This window comes from Adiantum capillus-veneris, chromosome 13 (genome assembly GCF_014529385.1).
Source record: "Adiantum capillus-veneris isolate H3 chromosome 13, ASM1452938v2, whole genome shotgun sequence".
Classification (NCBI taxonomy): Eukaryota; Viridiplantae; Streptophyta; class Polypodiopsida; order Polypodiales; family Pteridaceae; genus Adiantum; species Adiantum capillus-veneris.
In genome coordinates this window covers 108,812,196-108,832,547 of record NC_140943.1, presented here as the reverse complement: position 1 = coordinate 108,832,547, position 20,352 = coordinate 108,812,196, and the positions used below count along the sequence as shown (strand labels likewise).

The following is a 20,352-nucleotide window of genomic DNA, read 5'->3' as shown; positions in this document are numbered from 1 at the left end:
CTTCAGGTCCCGGGAAAAAATTTGCTCTGATACCACTGTAAGGATTCTAGGTGCTAATCCTTAATTAAGTACTTAAACTCATGATTAAGACTTAAGAAACTTGAATTGAACTCAGAAACAAGACTCAGAAGACTCTGTGTTTGATTGATTCAAAGTGTGATACAAGGGCTCCTTATATAGGAGATGAACAGGTACATACGAAAAGGTAGGACCCTTCACGAAGAGACACATCCTTTAGGTGAATAGACATGTCTTTAGGCAAATGGACACATCCATTCAATGAAGGGCCGCAACCATTGGTCGAAGGGACATGATTGGTCGTCGAAGGAGTGTGGCTGTTGGTGAAGAGGTATGACTTTTGGGCGAAGGGTTTTGACCGTTCGAGAACAAGAGTCCTCCCGGACAGCCACACTTCGCATCTGCATCTGTAATGAATCAAGAAGAGTGTAACAAGTCACAATCGTGACAATCTTGCAGATGACGGAAGTCGCCAGGGTAGAATCCGTACGTACGTACGGTACCATTCCGTACTGTACAGTACGTACCGTACGGCATAAATTTTTTTTTTTGGGGCGTTTTCTGCTCGGACAAATTCCGCTAGGGAGTGCTTTCAGATGGGCTTATTAGTGTGAAGGGGGGGAAGCCTTAGGCTTTTTTAATTGACCACTGTAGCAAAAGAGTCTCTGTTCTGTTACAGAGAAGTCTGCAGAGCAGTGCACAGAGTCCTGCAGAGCCGAGCTATGCGCGTGAAAAGGTACTGCTTCTGCCACCATGCACTCCGTACTCTTCTCGCACTTCGTACTCCTCGTGTGTGCACTCTTTTGCATTTGCAATGTGTAGGATTCATTATACCGCGTAAAACCAACCCCAACTGGTCGCTCCAGACCAATGTTTTGAGCATCATCACGACCACTTCTCAGCAAGGTTCTGGCACACGCTTATGGCAATGCAAGTATTGTGGGGACCAATACACCAGCACTATTACGCGAGTCAAAAAGCACTTGACGGGCATCGGGTGCACTGATCAGATTGGTGCATGTGAGAAAATACCACCACCTTTGAGGGAGCAGCTTATTCAAGAGTATTTTCCTGTTGGTGCTCCTGCTTTGAGAGGTGCTCCCAGCACACAGGATGCTTTACATGATGCTTTTGTTGGAGAGCTGGAGTCTTTAGGTGCGGAGACAGAGGTTGGAGGAGGTTCGGCCTCCATGCAACCCTCTACTTCTAAGAAGAGAGCACGTGTTGGTGGTGAAGGTGAGGATTCCTTGCCACGTGAAAAAGGTACATCTGAAACACCAACGCAGACCACTTTGCCTAGTCGCATCTCTTCTCAGGCTTGGGTGAAAGAGCGTCAAAGGGTGGCAGAGATGGAGATATGTCGCACTCTTATTGAGTGCAACATATCTTTCAATATCTTTCTTATTGAGTACAACATAGCTTGTGGTGCAAAGGTGCTTGTACCAGAGTTTCCATATGCTGAGCCTGACCCCGAGTTTGATGAGGAGGGCAATGTCCTTGATGATGGGGGCTTGCTCTCTATCGACGATTCATCTTCCGCATCTGACACAGACTTTTGAGGCCGCACGTCTTAGTGCACACTGGTGACTGCATGCTTTGGAGGACAGGCTGCAGCAGACTTTTATTGTTATTATGGCATTGTAGTATTTCACAGTACTTTGTTTTGGATCTTGATTCAGTTTGTATGGTATATGCCGACTTCTGGCTAATGCCATGGACATGATGTTTGTAGTTGTTATTTGGTTTTATGATTTATGGTCATTGGTTTTCTCATTGAGTATTGAGTCTTGAGTCATTAAGTTTTATGATCAATATGTTCATTTTAAGCATTGCATTGTTAATGAGGCTGAATTTTGAAAGGCTTGTGAACTTAAATTTAGTGTAATTGTCTTTTTTTACAAATGGTACGTACCTATCACGTACCTAAAGGTTGGTTCAGTACGGAAGTACATTCCGCACGTACCTAAACCGTACTGTACACTACGTACCTTTCCACCTTGGAAGTCGCCTGAAGGCGGTCCACCTCTGCGGCTAGGCTCGCTTGCTCTGTCGGTGAGAGAGCAAGTCGAATGGTGGGCTTAGCGGGGTTGGGTGAGGGGACTTCATCAGAGTCCCTCTGTGGCGGAGCTTGAGCCTCCATCTGTGTCTGCTGCTATGGCTGAAAAGGAGTGGGTAAAGTAATTTTTCTGCAAAAGGACCCTGACTAGCACTGTCAAGAACCAGCACTGCCAGAGCCAATTGAAAGGAAAACTTTGGGGAGAGAACGGCAGAACGAAATGAGCCCGGGGGGGGGGGGAGCTAGCGATGGCGACAGGTGCAGTTGCGAGGGGGCGAGCGGCAGCAGCAGCAGCAGCAGCGAGCTGTATGAGGCATAGTTATCCAAACAATTCCGTATTGTCACGAGTTAAGAACTAAAGATTGCAACATACAGAAAGGAAAGTGCTGAGATATTAAGCTGGAAACCTTAATGGCTGTTGTTGAGCGCACCGTTGTCTATATATATCAAGGAAGGTCTGTAGCAAATGTCTTAATCTTTAAGGTTGTCTTTTTGACGTGAGAAAGATGTGGTGTCTGATTACTCATGCTTTGCACTGTTGTTAATGGCTACAGCTGATGTTATAATATTGCGATTTAAAATGGCAGGATGGAGATTTGGAGCAGGTCCGCATGCACATGCATTTGGGTCCTGCATCACATCACGGAATCCCAAGGACATCGTCTAGACTAGCTTTTGACCCTGCACAAGGCTTGTTGGCAATTGGCACATTGTAAGTGACAAATATTGAATATTAAAATGTCAAATTAACAATGAAATTAATCATGGGTAGTTTTTCTTTGCTTGGTTCGGGTGAGTGTATAGATTCTGACAACTGCACATTATAAGTGACAAATATTGAATATTAAAATGTCAAATTAACAATGAAATTAATCATAAATATTTTTTCTTTGCTTGGTTCGGGTGAGTGTATAGATTCTGACAATTTCCATTGTTTAATGTAAACTAGTTAACCAAATGAGAGTTCCTTCCGTATTCATCGTTGATAGCTTGTCTGTTTGTAGTGCTCCTCCTTGTATGGGATATTATATTTTCACTCATGATTTCTAGGTTGTATGTTAGGATTTTCTACCCTAGACATTTTTATAGTCACTTCACACATGGCAGGTTTTGTTGTAACTTTTGATCTCATTTCTTACTCGGAACTCATGATTCTAGGTCGGTTTTAGGACCTTTTACTCTTCTGTACTCCCGCATTGACAGTTCACACCTGGCAGGTTTTGTTTGTAAGTTTTGGTCTCATAGATCATTTTGAACTCGTGAGGAATTTTCAAAGAACCCTCTTTTGGTTTTTCTTATTTTTTTCTGAGAGGAACCACTCATTAGAGGTGGAAATGGTGTTATAATGTCAGTAATGGTAGCGAAGTATTGGGATCTTTAATCTCCGCAAGAAATACATCCGTATCATCCTCCTCTTGCATAGCCCTTAATTCTGACTCGTGCAAGTAATTTTTTTTTGCAAAACTAGGTCCTGCATACAAACAAGCTAGTGTATTACATGCTGTTGTGAAAATTTGTAGAGCAATGAAATTCTTCATAGATATTCACCACTAGATGCACTGGCCCCTTCTTACGGTATTTCTTTATTATTGATCTTCTTTGATACAAATGCTGAGAGGTGCACTTATCCACGCTCTTCAACTGCACAAGTCCAAGAATAACTCCCCCAAGGCCACTAATTTATAGGCCCTTTGCCCCTTGCTTTTCCACAATCCAAAGCCCTAAAAACAATTGGTTCAAAAGCTTGTGCTCCAACAGTTCTAAGATTCAATTGCTCTTAAACTCTTACCCAAAAAGCTTCAAAAACTGACGCCCTGCTGCCATGTCACCAGCCCACAATTTATGACGCAGATCTGGCCAAAAGTCACGACGCGTCTCAACGGAAACTTTGCTGAGATTGTGGTGCACCTTTGCGGGCTCGGCTCTTCATCTTCTTCTCTCTTCCGGTCCGGTGCCAGGATTGTTAAGAGTTTCATCTTCTGTACAATGGTGGCTACAATATCTCCTAGGAGTAGATTAAGGAGTGTGGGCTGTTTTGTGGCTATGCTTTGCCGTATCTGAGGTAGACGTACCTTTTCCAAAAGACAATCCATGTATGTGGCCACCTGATAGGCTTGCATGAGGTGGGACCCTATTTCCTATGTTTTCTTGGGTCAGAGTCTCTAGTTTTTGCAGTTTTCCCCTATCACATCTGTAGGTGGCCTCACTGTGCTAGTGCCAGTGCTAGCTAGGACAGATAGGCCTATTTTCATGATGTGGCATTTTTATAGGGTGCCCCCCATATATGGGTCTTGGGACAGTTTTGGGAGTGAATCGAGCATGTGGGGGTTATCCCTGTATTGGGACGCTTGCCTCCTCCTCTCATGACACATTGTATCTTTTGCAGAGTAGCATACTGTTTGCGTTTTGTGGTTCTCTCTCTCCTCTCATGACACTAGGAGAGTCTGGGAGTCACCTGGCTTGGGGACGAGGATGTCAGATTACAGAGACCAGTTTCTCACCATATTGTCCGGGGGGTTCATACAGAGACCACGCTACATGGACACATATATGCCACATAGCTCACGGGTGGCGATTGGTCAGCTGAGAGTGGCTTCACACAGGTTAGAGATTGAGATCGGGAGACATACTGGTGTTCCCAGGGAGGAGCGCGTCTGCAGAGCCTGCACATAGGAGGTGGAGAGTGAGGAGCACTTTGTATGTAGATGCAGAGCATACACTGAGATCAGAGGCAGGTATGAGGCCCTATTCAGAGGACAGCCCACTCTCCGAGAGATCATGGACTCTCGAGATCAGAGACAGCTCGGACGGTTCTTACTAGAGATACAGAGCCATCGGGACACACTACTACAGCCACACACAGCTACACAGACAGAGGGGAGACAGTCGCAGCTCACAGACTTCTTTCAGAGGATTACCGCCCCTCCCCCACCAGACACTCAGAGGGGAGTGACACTCCCACAGGCGGAGGTGAGCCGAGCTAGACGACGACCACGAGTCACAGGCTACAGGGGCGCGAGCTCCCACCATCGACAGATCGAGGAGATCCAAGCCCGGGAGCGCCGTGCCACTGAGGAGCGAGTGGCCCGGATGAGGGCCGACCCGACAGCTTTCATCCGGGCAGCCTTGGCACCAGACCCGCCCATGTACCACATCTTACATCCCCCCATTAGTACAGGATGGAGCTAGATAGCTTGATGCATTCTCATGATTGTACTACCTTGAGCATATAGACATGCATATACCCCTAGAGATAGAGCTCCATCCCTCCTCAGATACCCCACTACCTACACTCAGTTCAGTTTTGTATCAGTTTTTGTTTCATTTGTCTTTCCGATAGACGGATGACATACACACCATGTACATTTGATTTGTCTCATAGGCCGATTTCGGCCTGACATAGACGTTAAAAATCTTTCTTTCTTTCTTTCTTTCTCTCTCTCTCTCTCTCTCTCTCTCTCTCTCTCTCTCTCTCTCTCTCTCTAGGGTGCTGCTCGTGAATAGACAGAGCATCCCGTTGGGCACGCACACAGAGCATAATAAAGCACAGGAGGGAATGCGAACCCACTAGGGTGCTGCTCGTGAATAGACAGAGCATCCCGTTGGGCACGCACACAGAGCAGAATACAGGAGAGCAGGTCGTGGCCCTCTCACTCTCTCTCTCAACTCTACCGTGCTGCCCTTGAAGCAATCAAAACAGAAGCCGACACGACACTCCTGACCCCGCTCTGCAGGTCCCACCTTACCCTCTCTGTGTCTCTCTGCCCCTCACTCTCGCCATCGTTGACACAGTAGAAGCTTTGCTTCTCTTTGCGGAAGATACCTTCCCCCTTGGACCTCATGTGAAAGCATCCTCGTCGACTCACGTGTCTGCTAACTCTCAGTCGTATCCAGTTAAAGAAAGCCTCGCCTTTCTCGCAAACGAAACTAGAATCACATTCACAATTTCACATGCTTTGCAAGCACGCCCTTCGCTTACATCAGGAAGAGAACGTCATTTTTCCTTCTGAAGCGTGAAGCGTTTCTTCGCTCGCAGAAGCCAGCCGTTTTTTGTTAGCAAGCGTTCACATCAAGAGCAGCAGCTATGGCGACATAGCTGGCAGGACGCTCGTTGATTCCTGACGAAGGGGAAGAACAAAACTCGAAAGAGGCTTCCTCATGGGCGGAGCGCCTTTTTAAAACACGGAGAAAGTCGACGAAGCAGAAAAATGGATTGAAGGTGCAAAGAAAGGGAAGGCCCGGATGCCAGAAGCCGCACAGACTTCTACCATCATCAATATGACCATTGAGGAGGAACAGAAGAGGAGGACTAGAGCCCTCCATGTGCGTATTACTGGTATCAAAGACACCGAAAATGTAGAAGACAAAGTGAAGGAACTCTTGCAGCGCATGGACATCCCGGAACCTCACACAGATGCTTGGAGAGTAGGAAAGAAGGGAGTGGATGAGAAGGGAAACGTCAAAGAGAGACCACTTATTTTGCGTTTCCCGACTTTGGAAACAAGGAAGGAATTCTTGAAGAATAGACCAGCACTTAAGAAAACTGGAATATTTATGGAGGATGACCTTACTTTAGCACAAATAGTACATATGCAAGAGTTGATGCCGGAGATCAAGGCAGCAAGGGAGAAGGGAAAAATTGCCTTTTATAGAGGAGGGAAAGTAGTGGTTTTGGAAAAACGCACAGCATGACGGTGCGAGACATATGGGACCACACTCCGGATGGCGGCATGGAATTGTAATGGATCATATAGGCTGGATATGGGTGCCTTTGAGGATAGCTTCAGAGATAGAGACATTGTCTTTTACTCAGAGACACATCAGAATGTATATATGTATATTGTCTTTTACTCAGAGACACATCAGAATTTGGACAGTTGATGCCAAGTGTGACTGGTTATTTATGGGAGACAGCTTGTCGGCCAGACGCTAGATCCCAGCATGGGAATCGAGGTTCAGGAGGGGTAGCAGTCTTATTCAAGGAGGGGTTGCAGCTGCTATTACAGATTGTCCTGAGAGATGACCAGGCGAGATACATGTGGGTGAGACTGAGAGCTGAGACAGACAGATTCTTATACATTGCTATATGTTACTTTCCCCTAGCACATCAGTCTATACCTCACCTAGAGGGCAATCCCCTTTCTCTATACTTGATGATGACATATGGGAGTTCTCTAGAGATGGAGATATCATTCTCTTGGGAGACTTTAATGCGAGGACGGCCAACTTCCAAACGGTATTTTATGATACCTCGGAGGAGATGCTTAGAGAGATGGATATATCGGAGATGGGGCTTGATAGACACTCACAGGATAGAGAGCACACAGAGTATGGGAGATATCTCATGGAGATGACGACTACGCATGGTCTGGCCATACTTAATGGTCTAGAGATTTTTCCTTCGACTGGGGGGATTCACATGCTTTCCACATGGACATGGGGCCAGTACAGTGGACTATGTCATGACTTGACCGAGCTTCATCTCTAATATTCAGGATCTGAGCGTGGGTCCTAGGCTTGTTGGAGTAGCAGTGGACCATGCTCTCTTGACTTTTTCAGTTTCTTTCCAGTATAGTGCCTCTCAGACACCACCACGGAGGATTGCACACACATGGTATACTTTTACACGAGAGACGGATTCACTTTATGTGGAAGAGATTTACAGACGGATGTGGGCAGCCGAGCCTGTATATACAGTGGAGGAGATCACCACTTTATTGACGGAGATCTTGCATGGGGCAGCAGCAGAGGCATACCCACACACTCAACCAGATCAGAGAAGACGTTCTGGGAACATGCCTCAGAATAGTTGGTATGATGAGGAGTGCAGAGAGATGAGAGTTTAGATTTAGAGCGAGCTTATACTTGGAGTCATTACATATAGACAGTCTCGGATTGCCCTTCGGCGTTTAGTGCGACGGAAGAAGCGGGCCTTTTTAGCCCAGATGGAACGTGATTTGTATCAGCTCTTTTTGAGTCGAGATTCAGGTGAGGCCTGGCGTCTCTTCCATGAGCACTCACCTCCTCCAGTGATTACCTCTCCCGAGATTTGGGGTCAGTATGCAACATCATTATATACAGTACCTTGGCAACCACTATTACCAGACCCTCTAGAGCCATGTCTAGCCACTAGTACCTTCTTTACCAGTGAGATGGTAAAGAACGCCATCGACAGGATGAGGACTAGGAGAGCATATGATCATGATGGTTTGGTCGCAGAGCACTTGATACATGCTAGAGATTTATTGTCAGAGATTCTTGCGCGGTTGTTTAACCGTGTCATGTGTGAGGGACTACCCGAGTCCTGGAGATAATCTACTATTGTACCTCTCTTCAAGGCAGGGGACCCCACGGTGCCAGGGAACTACCGTACTATTATGATAGGGCACACATTGGCACGGTTATATGCATCCATTCTTGAATAGCAACCGAGTAAATGGGCAGAAAATGAGGGCATAAGAGCAGCAGGATAGGCTGGGGTTTCTCCACTTTGGACCATATTCTTACACTCAGAGCTATTATTGAGGAGGGTCGGGCACATGGGAGACGGATGTATTGTTGCTTTGTGGACTTCCGCAAAGCATTTGACACAGTGCCGAGGGCCAGATTGATGCACAGGCTACTGAAGTTGGGAGTACCCACAGAGATCATATGGGGGATCATGGCTTTATACGGCTCAGTGGCTGGCCGGCTACACACTCTTGAGGGGATTTCTGACATTGTTCATTCCACTATTGGAGTGAAACAGGGGTGTCCTTTGTCCCCTACACTTTTTGGTATGTATGTAGATGAGGTCTCTGACTACATCGACAGAGAGGGTGACAAAGGCGCTCAGCTAGCAGGGACATGGATCCCTTTATTATTATATGCTGATGATATTGTGTTGATATCAGAGTCGCCAGAGGGCATGCAGAGACAGTTGGATGCATTGCACAACTTTGCAGAGGATAGTGGACTGTCTGTGAACCTTGGTAAAACCAAGGTTATGGTGTTTTAACACCACACCACAGTGGGTCAAGAGATCGGCACCTACACTCGTATATGGCCAGGACACTATGGAGTACACAGATGAATATACATATCTGGGGGTGGTATTCATAGGACCGAGGTTTACTCTGAGGAGAGCAGCAGAGACTAGATTGTCCAGAGCCTATGCGGCATTGGGAGGGCTAGAGAGGATGTGTTTGCAGGTTCAGTTTCAAGAACCACGAACAAAGCTATGGCTCTTTGATACTTTGGTTGCTTCAGCTATGCTTTATGGGGTCCAGGTTTGGGGACCATCTGTGAATCATGACAGTTGGAGGAAAGATGGCCACCTGGAATTGTAACGGGTCACTCCGTCTTGATGTAGGGGCCTTTGAGGATAGCTTTATGGGGACAAACATCATTTTCTACTCTGAGATGCATCAAGCACCGAGACAATCCATGCCACAGGTGAGCGGATATAGATGGGAGACAGCCTGCACAGACAAGAGACCAGATCGGAGCATCGAGGACGGGGCTTAGGGGGAGTGGGAGTTCTATTCCGGGAGGAACTGCAGCCAATGATATATATAGCACGCAAGGATGAACAGGCTAGGTACATGTGGGTGAGGCTTAGGGCAGAGACAGGCAGATACCTCTACATTGCTATTTGTTACTTTCCTCCCAGTACGTCAGTATATGCATCACCTAGAGGACAATCCCCCTTTGCTATTTTGGATAATGACATATGGGAGTTTTCCAAGGATGGTGACATTATCATACTAGGGGATTTCAATGCTAGGACTTCCCACCACCAGACAATATTTTATGATACTTCCGAAGAGATGCTCAGGGAGCTGGACGTCACAGAGATGGGTCTATCCAGACTATCACAAGATGAGGAATACACTGAGTATGGTAGATACTTGATAGATATGGGAACCGCACACAGATTGGCCATTTTGAATGGCGTACAAAGATTTTCAACAGCTGGAGGTTTTACTTGCTTTCCACACCGACATGGTGCAAGCACAGTGGATTATGTTATGGCCCAGCCAGGTCTCATCCCATTCTTTCAGGATTTCATGGTGGGCACTAGGCCAGTTGGAGTAGCAGTTGATCATGCTATCGTGTCTTTCACCCTGACCTTTCAGTTCAGCATAGCTCCATTAGGTGGGGTCCCCATACACACTTGGTATACCTTCATGAGGGAGACGGATTCTGTGTACATGGATGAGATATACATGCAGCTATGCACCTTGGAGTTGGGACGGCCACTAGATGAACTTACTCAGATTTTGATAGAGACGCTCCATGATGCAGCATCAAAGGCATACCCCCACAGCCAGCCCACACAGAGACGATCTGGGAACATGCCCCAGAACAGTTGGTATAATGAGGAGTGCAAAGAGACGAGGATCAAACTACAGAGGGAAGTGCTCACGGGTATTACCACACATCGACAGTCACGGATTATCTTTCGCCGCCTAGTGCGACGAAAGAAAAGGGCCTATCTATCTCAGCTAGAGCGGGATCTATATCAGCTATTTATAAGTCAGGACTCAGGCGAAGCATGGAGGCTATTCCACGAGCATTCACCACCACCCGCGGTCACCTCCACCGAGACATGGGGGGAATATGCCACATCTCTCTACACAGCATCAGGGCAACCACCTCTGCCGGACCCACTAGAGACATGCCCAAAGACATGTTCTTTCTTTACTGCCGAGAGGGTAAGGAGAGCGCATGATCATGATGGTCTGGTAACAGAGCACTTCATCCATGCCAGGGATATGCTTGCAGAGCTCCTGGCTATGATGTTTAATCGAGCCATGTATGAAGGCTTCCCTGAGACTTGGAGTATGTCCACGATTGTGCCTATTTTCAAGTCAGGAGATCCCATGATTCCCGCGAATTATCGCACCATCATGGTTGGCCACACATTAGCTAGGTTGTATGCATCCGTCCTTGAGCAGGAGCTGAGTAGATGGGCAGAGCGAGAGGGAATAAGAGCACCGGGGCAAGTAGGTTTCAGGAGAGGTTTCTCCACTCTTGACCAGATTCTGACACTCAGAGCTATTATTGAGAAGGGTAGACACCATGGCAAGAGAATCTATTGTAGCTTTGTGGATTTTCGCAAAGCTTTTGACACAGTGCCGAGAGCTAGACTTATACACAGACTACAGGACATGGGTGTGCCTACAAAGCTGATATGGGGTATTCTGGCTCTATACAGGACAGTGATGGGACGGGTATGCACCACTGAGGGAATGCCTGACATGGTCCGCTCCACTATTGGAGTAAAGCAGGGATGCCCACTATCCCCGACTCTTTTTGGGATGTATGTGGATGAGTTTTCAGACTATGTAGAGCGGCAGGGAGACAGGGGGGCTCAGCTAGCAGGGATATGGATTCCGCTGTTACTATATGCTGATGATATTGTACTGATTTCAGACTCCCCAGAGGGGATGCAGCGTCATTTGGATGCTCTGCATACATTTGCTCGTGACAGTGGATTGTCGATCAATCTGGGAAAAACCAAGGTTATGGTGTTCAACACCACACCACAGTGGGTCAGGAGGTCGGCACCCACATTTATGTATGGCCAGGAGACTGGAGTACACAGATGCATATACCTATCTTGTGGTAGTATTCAGTGGACCGGTGTTTTCACTAAAGAGAGCATCAGAGACTAGACTGACGAGAGCACATGCAGCTTTGGGAGGATTGGAGAGGATGTGTTCGCAGGTTACAGTTTCAGGAACCGCGAACAAACCTATGGCTCTTCGACACTCTAGTGACTCCAGATATGCTCTATGGAGTTCAGGTATGGGGACCCTCAGTAGACCACCATGGGAGATCTGGTAATACAGATGGATGGAGATGTATGGAGAGGCCTCTGGTCTCTATGATCACTCGGATGATTCGGGCTAAGGCCTCAGTACCACATGAGATTATCTGAGCCGAGCTAAGCCGCCCCCCCCCCCCCCCCCCCCCCCCCCCCCCCCCTCGTGGTGGAGGCACTGACGAGATCAGTTTCCTTTATGCACGGTTTATGGGATCTCCCCAGAGACATATACGCTCGGCTTGTCTTGGAGTCATCTCGACAACTAGCTCTACAAGGCGATACAGCATGTTGGTATAGACAGATGGCATCATGGTTCCGGTCGCATGGTCTCAATATGGATAGATTACCTCCGCTTCAATACTCCTTGGATGCACCCTCCTTGTCTCTCACACGGACAGAAATCACCGGGCTCATACGTCAGGATCTGATTCAACTAAATACCAGGAGCACATGGATACAGTCGACACAGGAGTTGGGCACGAAGATGGCCTTCTAAAGAGAGCATCTTCTCCAACTCACGGAGGACGGCTTTGTGACTAGGCCACCATACATGGATACACACTTATCTCATGGGATAAGATGCGCTATTGGACAGATACGCACATCCTCACATCAGCTCCAGATCGAGATTGGCCGATTCCGAGGGGTGCCGACAGGAGCCAGGATATGTCACCTATGTAACTTAGAGCCAAAGACAGAACTGCACTACACATGCCACTGCCCGGCATAGTATGAGATATGCGGACGCTTCCACTGCTTGTTCAGAGAAGGGTTCGGACCTTTTTCTAGAGTCATGAGATACAAGGATCAGAAGTGTCTCGGATTGTTCCTGCTAGAGCTGCGCAGACTTAGGGAGAGCTTGCTGAGGACATCAGGGGAAACACAGTCTCAGAGACGAATCACAGAGTTCTTTACACCAGACAGAGGAGAGCAAACGGAGCAGTCATTACAGCCTACTCATACTAGAGGTACACTGCTTGACAGAGCCATTGAACTTGGCAGATCCAGAGGTCCACGACCTCAGGGGGTCTCCCACTACCGACGAAGGTTGCAACAGAAGATACAGATCACTCTAGCTCGACATGCAAGACGCCCAACCAGAGTTCTGACCATGGAGAGGAAGTTGATGAGATCCGACAGCGACCGATGAGAGATTTCATTTGAACCCACAAACCCCCCTCTCCCCCCCCCCCCCCCCCCCCCCCCCCCCCCCCCCCCCTTCCCTCCCCCCTTATTTCCTTTCTCCTTAGTGTCTTAGTGTTTAGTGTTAGTTCTTTGTAACTTGGTAACCTTGTAACTTGGTAATTTCTGTACTCAGACATGGTATTAGATTCACCAATTGTAACTTTTTGGTCTCATAGGTCATTTTGGCCTTTTGAAGACGTTAATATAACATTTCATTTCATTTCTGTCTTGCTCGTTGCAGCGCGTCCTCTCTCTCTCTCTCTCTCTCTCTCTCTCTCTCTCTCTCTCTCTCTCTCTCTCTCTCGCTCTTTCATTTTTTGCAACTCTATCGCGCTCTCTCTCTTTTTAATTTTTTGCAAGCCTTTTTAATTTTTTGCTACTCTCTCTCTCTCTCTCTCTCTCTCTCTCTCTCTCTCTCTCTCTCTCTCTCAGCTCTACCGTGCTGCCCCTTGTAGCCTTGCGCCCCCCCCCCCCCCCCCGGGGCCTACCATGCCCTCTGCTCGCACTCAACTCTATCGTGCTGCGCTCAACTCTGTCATACTCTCTCCCTCTCAACTCTATCGTGCTGCCCTCTGTAGCCTGGTCTCGCCCCGCGCGCCCCCCCCCCCCCCCCCCCCCCCCCGCCTACCACACCCTCTGCTTGCCCTCCCCCAGCTGCCCGCACCCCTTCTGCCGCCGCACCTGCCTAGCCCCGCCCACGCCCCCCCCCCCCCCCCCCCTCCCCCGCCCGCCTGTCACGCCCTTGCGCTGCCCCTCCCTTGCCATACCTCCTCGCGTTCCCCCACTCGCCCAACTACCACGCCGGCTGCTAGTGTGGATGCACACTTGCGCTTAGTGGCTCTTTTTCGGACGGTGATCAAGCATGAGGAAGCTGAACGATAAAGCCGACCCCCTAGAGGATGCCATTCAAAAGTGCAAAGAGGAAATGACGGAGACCATTACCAAGATGAACTGCAATCTCTTGGGCACAATAAAAATGCTCGAAGGACGCGTGCTGATCCAAGAGAGCAAGATAAATACACTGGAAGACCGAGTGACGACTCAGGATGAAGAGATTGCGTCACTCAAGAAAGATCTCGCCGAAGCACGATCAAGAAACACATTGGAAGAGGGCGAACTGCAACCCTCAGCAATCGAAGAAATCAACACGATCAAGGAGCAAGTGCGGGCCATCAAAGAGAGAGAAGAGCAACATGACAACTTCTTGGGTGGATGTTCTTACCAAAACTCAATAGAAGGCGGATGAAGCCGAGGAATGGATCAAGGTGGCCAAGACAGGAAAAGGCAAGGAGATAACGCCCACGTCCACACCCACTATCATTAATCAAACATTAGAGGAGGAGCAAAGAAGATGGGTGCGCGCTTTACATGTGAGAATTTGCGGTCTTAAAGACAAAGGTAATGTGGACGAAGAGGTAAAAGAACTCATGGCCTTGATGGGGGTTCATGAGCCGATGCACACAAGAGCCTGGAGAGAACATAAAGAAAAATGAAAGCAGTGGGGAAACCTCAAAAGAAAGAGTAGTCATCCTCCGTTTTCCCTCCATGGAAGCGAAGAAGTCCTTCTTGAAGAAAAGACCAACTCTTAAAAAGACGGGCATCTTTCTCGGGGATGATCTCACCCTCTCGCAGATCGCTCATATACAGGAAGTAATGCCGGAGATTAGAGCGGCAAGGAGAAAAGGCAAGATTGCCTTTTACGAGATAGTGTTTTATGATACTTCAGAGGAGATGCTTAGAGAGCTAGATGTTGTAGAGACGGGCCTGTCCAGACTATCACACGATGTGGAATATACTGAGTATGGGCGACACCTAATAGACATGGGCACCGCACATGGATTGGCCATCTTGAATGGCCTACATAGATTTCCTGCTACGGGAGGTTTTACATGCTTCCCACACAGACATGGAGCCAACATAGTGGACTATGTCATGGCACAACCGAATCTCATCTCTAGTATCCAGGATCTCACAGTTGGGCCCAGATCGGTCGGGGTGGCAGTGGATCATGCTCTTGTGTCGATGACCATCTCCTTCCTGTTCAGTGTAGCACACAGGCCACGGGTAGTAGCCCCTAGTCGCTACACCTTCACACGGGAGACGGATCCTGTATACATAGATGGGATCTACAGACGCCTATGCACCGAGGACCCGGGGCGACCTCTGGAGGAGCTAACTACTATACTGACACAGACATTACATGATGCAGCAGTAGAGGCATACCCACACACCCAGCTTGAGCAGAGACGTCGATCAGGGAGCATGCCTTAGAACAGTTGGTACGATGAGGAGTGCCGCCAGACTAGAGCTAGACTTCAGAGGGAGGTGCTTTTGGGGGACGTCACTCACAGACAGTCATAGATTGACTTCCGACGCGCCTGGTGCTGCGGAAGAAGAGGGCTTTTTTGGCTTGACTCGAGCAGGATCTATACTAGCTATTCTTGAGTCAGGACTCACTGGCACGATTGTATGCATTCATTCTTGAGCAACAACTGAGTAGATGGGCAGAGAGGGAAGGAATGCGTGCAGCTCGGCAGGCAGGGTTCAGGAGAGGCTTCTCTACTCTTGACCATATCTTGACACTCAGGGCCATCATTGAGGAGGGCAGATCTCATGGGAGACGGATCTATTGTAGCTTTGTGGACTTCCGCAAAGCTTTTGACACAGTACCCAGAGCTAGATTGATGCGCAAATTACAGGAAATGGGAGTACCCACAGAGCTCATTTGGGGGATCATGGCATTGTACAGATCAGTAGTAGGGCATGTACGCACCCCTGAGGGACTTTCTACACCGGTTCACTCCACTATTGGGGTGAAGCAGGGCTGCCCGCTCTCTCCTACTCTTTTCGGTATGTATGTGGATGAGGTTTCTGACTACATTGAGTGCGATGGTGATAGAGGTGCACACTTGGCAGGGACATGGATTCCACTTTTGTTATATTCTTGTGATATTGTGTTGATCTCCGAATCTCCAGAGGGAATGCAATGTCAATTGGATGCTTTCCATAGGTTTGCCCACGAGAGTGGTTTGTCTGTCAACCTTGGTAAAACCAAGGTTATGGTGTTTAATACCACCCCACAGTGGATCAGGAGGTCAGCACCTACATTCACATACGGCCTAGAGACTGTGGAGTACACAGATGCTTACACTTACCTTGGAGTGGTTTTTAGCGGACCTGCATTCTCACTCAGAAGAGCAGCAGAGACGAGACTGACTAGAGCCCACGCAGCATTGGGTAGATTGGAGAAGATGTGTTTGCAGGTTCAGTTTCAGGAGCCCCGGGCGAAGCTCTGGCTCTTTGAGACTTTGGTGGCTTCAGCATTGCTCTATGGAGCTCAGATATGGGGACCTTCATTGGATCACCACGGGAGGCCGGGTCGCATAGATGGATGGGGGAACATGAGAAACCTCTCGTCTCTATGATCTCGCGGCTCATTAGAGCCAAGGCATCAGTACCATGGGCCATTATCCGAGCAGAGCTAGCGGCCCCCCCACTAGTGGTTGAGGCGCTCACCAGATCAGTCTCCTTCATAAACCGCACATGGGAACCTCCTAGAGACAGATATGCTCGCATTGCACTTGGGTCCACTCGATAGTTAGCCATGCAAGGAGATACAACATGCTGGTATGGGGAGATGGCATCATGGTTTCAGACGCATGGGTTCAACATAGACAGGCTGCCACCATTCCAATACTCATTGGATGCACCATCTCTCACTCTTACACAGTTAGAGATCACCAAGCTCATCCGCCAAGACCTGACCCAGCTAGACACCAGGAGGACATGGATACAACTAGCACAGGAATTGGGCACGAAGATGGCTTTCTACAGAGACCATCTTCTCCAGCTTACGGAGGATGGTTTTGTGACGAGACCAAGATACATGGACACCCACTTGTCTCATGGGATACGATGTGCTATTGGCCAGTTACGCACATCTTCTCACCAGTTGCGGATTGAGACTGGGAGATACAGCGGAGTACCAGCAGAGGCCAGGACATGCCCCTTGTGTGACATGGAGCCCGAGACAGAGTTGCACTACACATGCCGTTGCCTCGTCTACTACGAGATACGAGGCCGCTTCCATTGCTTGTTCAGAGAGGGTTTTGGACCACTCTCAAGAGTCATGGGATACGAGGATCAGAGATGCCTGGGTTTGTTCTTGCTCGAGCTGCGCAGACACAGATATAGCCTGATGAGTGGCGAGGCTAGCCAGTCTCAAAGACGGATCACAGACTTCTTCAGAGCAGACACGGGACAGCCGCAAGAGGCACTCCCATAGCAGAGCTCCCCCTCGTCTCACACCAGAAGCACACTGATCGACCGAGCGACTGAACTGGGGAAATCCAGGCGCCCATGACTGCGGAGGACTACACAGCATCGACGGATGCTACGTCAGAAGATTCGGAGCACTCTGGCCAGGCATGCACGACGCTCGGTCAGACTACTAACCATGGAGGAGATTGATGAGATCCGCCAACGACCGATGCTAGATCTCCTGGGATCCATTGCTTGTTCAGAGAGGGTTTTGGACCACTCTCAAGAGTCATGGGATACGAGGATCAGAGATACCTGGGTTTGTTCTTGCTCGAGTTGCGCAGACACAGATATAGCCCGATGAGTGGCGAGGCTAGCCAGTCTCAAAGACGGATCACAGACTTCTTCAGAGCAGACACAGGACAGCCGCAAGAGTCACTCCCATAGCAGAGCTCCCCCTCGTCTCACACCAGAAGCACACTGATCGACCGAGCGACTGAACTGGGGAAATCCAGGCGCCCATGACTGCGGAGGACTACACAGCATCGACGGATGCTACGTCCGAAGATTCGGAGCACTCTGGCCAGGCATGCACGACGCTCGGTCAGACTACTAACCATGGAGGAGATTGATGAGATCCGCCAACGACCGATGCTAGATCTCCTGGGATTCAGCTATCCCAGGAAGCCGCCCATTTTTGCTTAGTTCACAGCGACCAATGTAGGATCTGATAGTATATATGTTTGTTTTTTACTGTTGTTATTTTGTTACTCTGACTTTGTACCAGATCCACCACCTTGTAACTTTCTGGTCTCATAGGTCACTTTGGCCTTTTGGAGATGTTAATATAACATTTCATTTCATTTCATTTCTCTCTCTCTCTCTCTCTCTCTCTCTCTCTCTCTCTCTCTCTCTCTCTGTCACAGGTCAGCAATGGCGAGCAGCAGTCAACCAGCAGCGTGCAGGTGAGTAGACCAGCAGCACAACAGAGCTGATTGCGGGGGAAGGCAGGGCTGATAGCGCGCAGGCTGGGAGATTGACACAGTTACTGTTCCATTGCGAACGCAGGCAGTGAGGCAGTCCCACAGAGGGGGCTGCGTGCAGGTGGCAGTCAGAGCCCTGAGCGGGCCTATTGGAACCGTAGGCCAACCCAGCTGGGGGCTGCGTGTGTCTTCCTTCCTCTACAGGTGCTGGAACAGGAGCAGACGCCGCCGGGGCTGTATCTCTTATCTTTGGCGTGGTACATTCCCTGCACCCTGCGGGGTATCCTTTTGTTCGCAGGCAGTCTCAATCCAGGGGGCTGCGTGGTGTATGTTGGACAGCTTTGGACAGGTTCGGATTCAGGACAGCGGGCGCAAGGCCCTCCATTACATCTTGCTTTATGGTTGATGCCTGCAGTGGGCTGTCGTTGTGCATTCACCCGCTGTGGGTAGTGGATCACTGACTCTCCGCCTGGTCTCAGCTGAGCCAGAGTGTCGAGACATTTTTGAGGTTTTCGGCTGGTCTCTCGAGTGGGACTCCAGCCCACATCTTTGTATGCCAGGAAGGGTGAGCCGTGGTGCTCCGAACCCTATTTGACTCCTTTTTCTAGTGTGCCGGCCACTATAGATCCGGACATAGATTCTCTCTCATGGACTCAGTTGAGCCAGAGCATCGAGCTATACCCGCATCGCCAATGGAGGCCATGAGCGCTGCGCCAGTGGAGGCCATGATCATTTCGCCAGTATGCAAGCCCCATACGAAGGCAACCTTTGTGCTTACAAACAAGCGGATAACACAAATGGAAAGGGAGATGAAAGAATGGAAAGCAGAGACGGAGGGATGGTGGAAAGAGAAGGCCAATCTTCTTCAAATGTTTCTCAATGAAGGCGCGCAATGGAAGGAGGAGAAAGAGGACTTGCACGTAGAGCTACAAGCATTTAAGGCGGATTCACAAGCACTTTGAGAAGAGGTCACAGCCCTCAAGCGAGAGCTTGCGGATAGAGTAAGCAATGGACTGGAAGAAGGGGAATTTCAGCCCTCGGTGATAGACGAGATCAAGGTCATCAAGGAGCAGGTACGGATGATCACAGAGGAGGAGAAACAGAAGGTGGTAAAGACGTCTTCGTGGATGGATGTGATCATGAAGATGCAGAAGAAGGCGGATGAGGCCGAGAAATGGATAGAAGTCGCTAAGAAAGGGAAAGGGAAAGAAACCACATCCGTCCCCACTCTTACAATCATCAACATGACTCTAGAAGAAGAGCAGCGAAGGAAAACTAGAGCCTTGCATATAAGAGTAACCGGTCTAAAAGACACAGATGATGTGGAAGGGGAAGTTGAAGAACTTCTTCGCATGATGGGTAGTGAGGCTACTCATACAAAGGCATGGAGGGTAGGGCTATAGAGATTTCCCGCTGCGGGGGGTTTTACATGCTTTCCACACAGACATGGAGCCAGCACAGAGGATCCACAAGATTCTAGCACGAGACCCAGAGTGTGGATCAGGATAGGCTTCATGCTACTGCTATATTGTATCATGGTGACACTTATCCCCTCTTTGTACCTTTGTGGCATTATACCATTGCTCAGCTTACCAGCCACCCATAGGAGTCGATAGCACTCCTATCTCAGTTTCTAGTTTGTAGTTTTCTTTGTTTGTACCCAAACTTGGTACTAGACTCACCATTGTAATCAGTTTGCTCTCATAGGTCATTTTGGCCTTTTGTAGACGTTAATATATTATTTCATTTTATTTTCTCTCTCTCTCTCTCTCTCTCTCTCTCTCTATTTGGTATGTATGTGGATGAGGTTGCTGACTACATTGAGAGAGATGGTGATAGAGGTGCACAGTTGGCAGGGACATGGATTCCACTATTGCTCTATGCTGATGATATTGTGTTGATCTCCGACTCTCCAGAGGGGATGCAACGTCACTTGGATGCTCTGCATAGATTTGCCCATGAAAGTGGTTTGTCTGTCAACCTTGGTAAAACCAAGGTCATGGTATTTAATACCACCCCACAATGAATCAGGAGGTCAG

The 20,352-nt window shown here is 48.7% G+C and overlaps 1 protein-coding gene and 1 pseudogene across 6 annotated transcripts in view; both read left to right on the top strand.

Moving 5' to 3' along the window:
- The window catches only part of LOC147444618 (uncharacterized), a 162,444-nt gene that overhangs the window by 21,478 nt on the left and 120,614 nt on the right, over positions 1-20,352 (top strand). For all 6 annotated transcript variants that reach the window (XM_086527169.1, XM_086527173.1, XM_086527174.1 and 3 more), the window contains exon 2: positions 2,662-2,786. In XM_086527169.1, coding sequence (XP_086383295.1) covers positions 2,662-2,786 — 125 coding nt within the window. The remainder of the gene's footprint in view (positions 1-2,661; positions 2,787-20,352) is intronic.
- On the top strand, positions 18,347-19,813 carry LOC147444620 (uncharacterized; annotated as a pseudogene).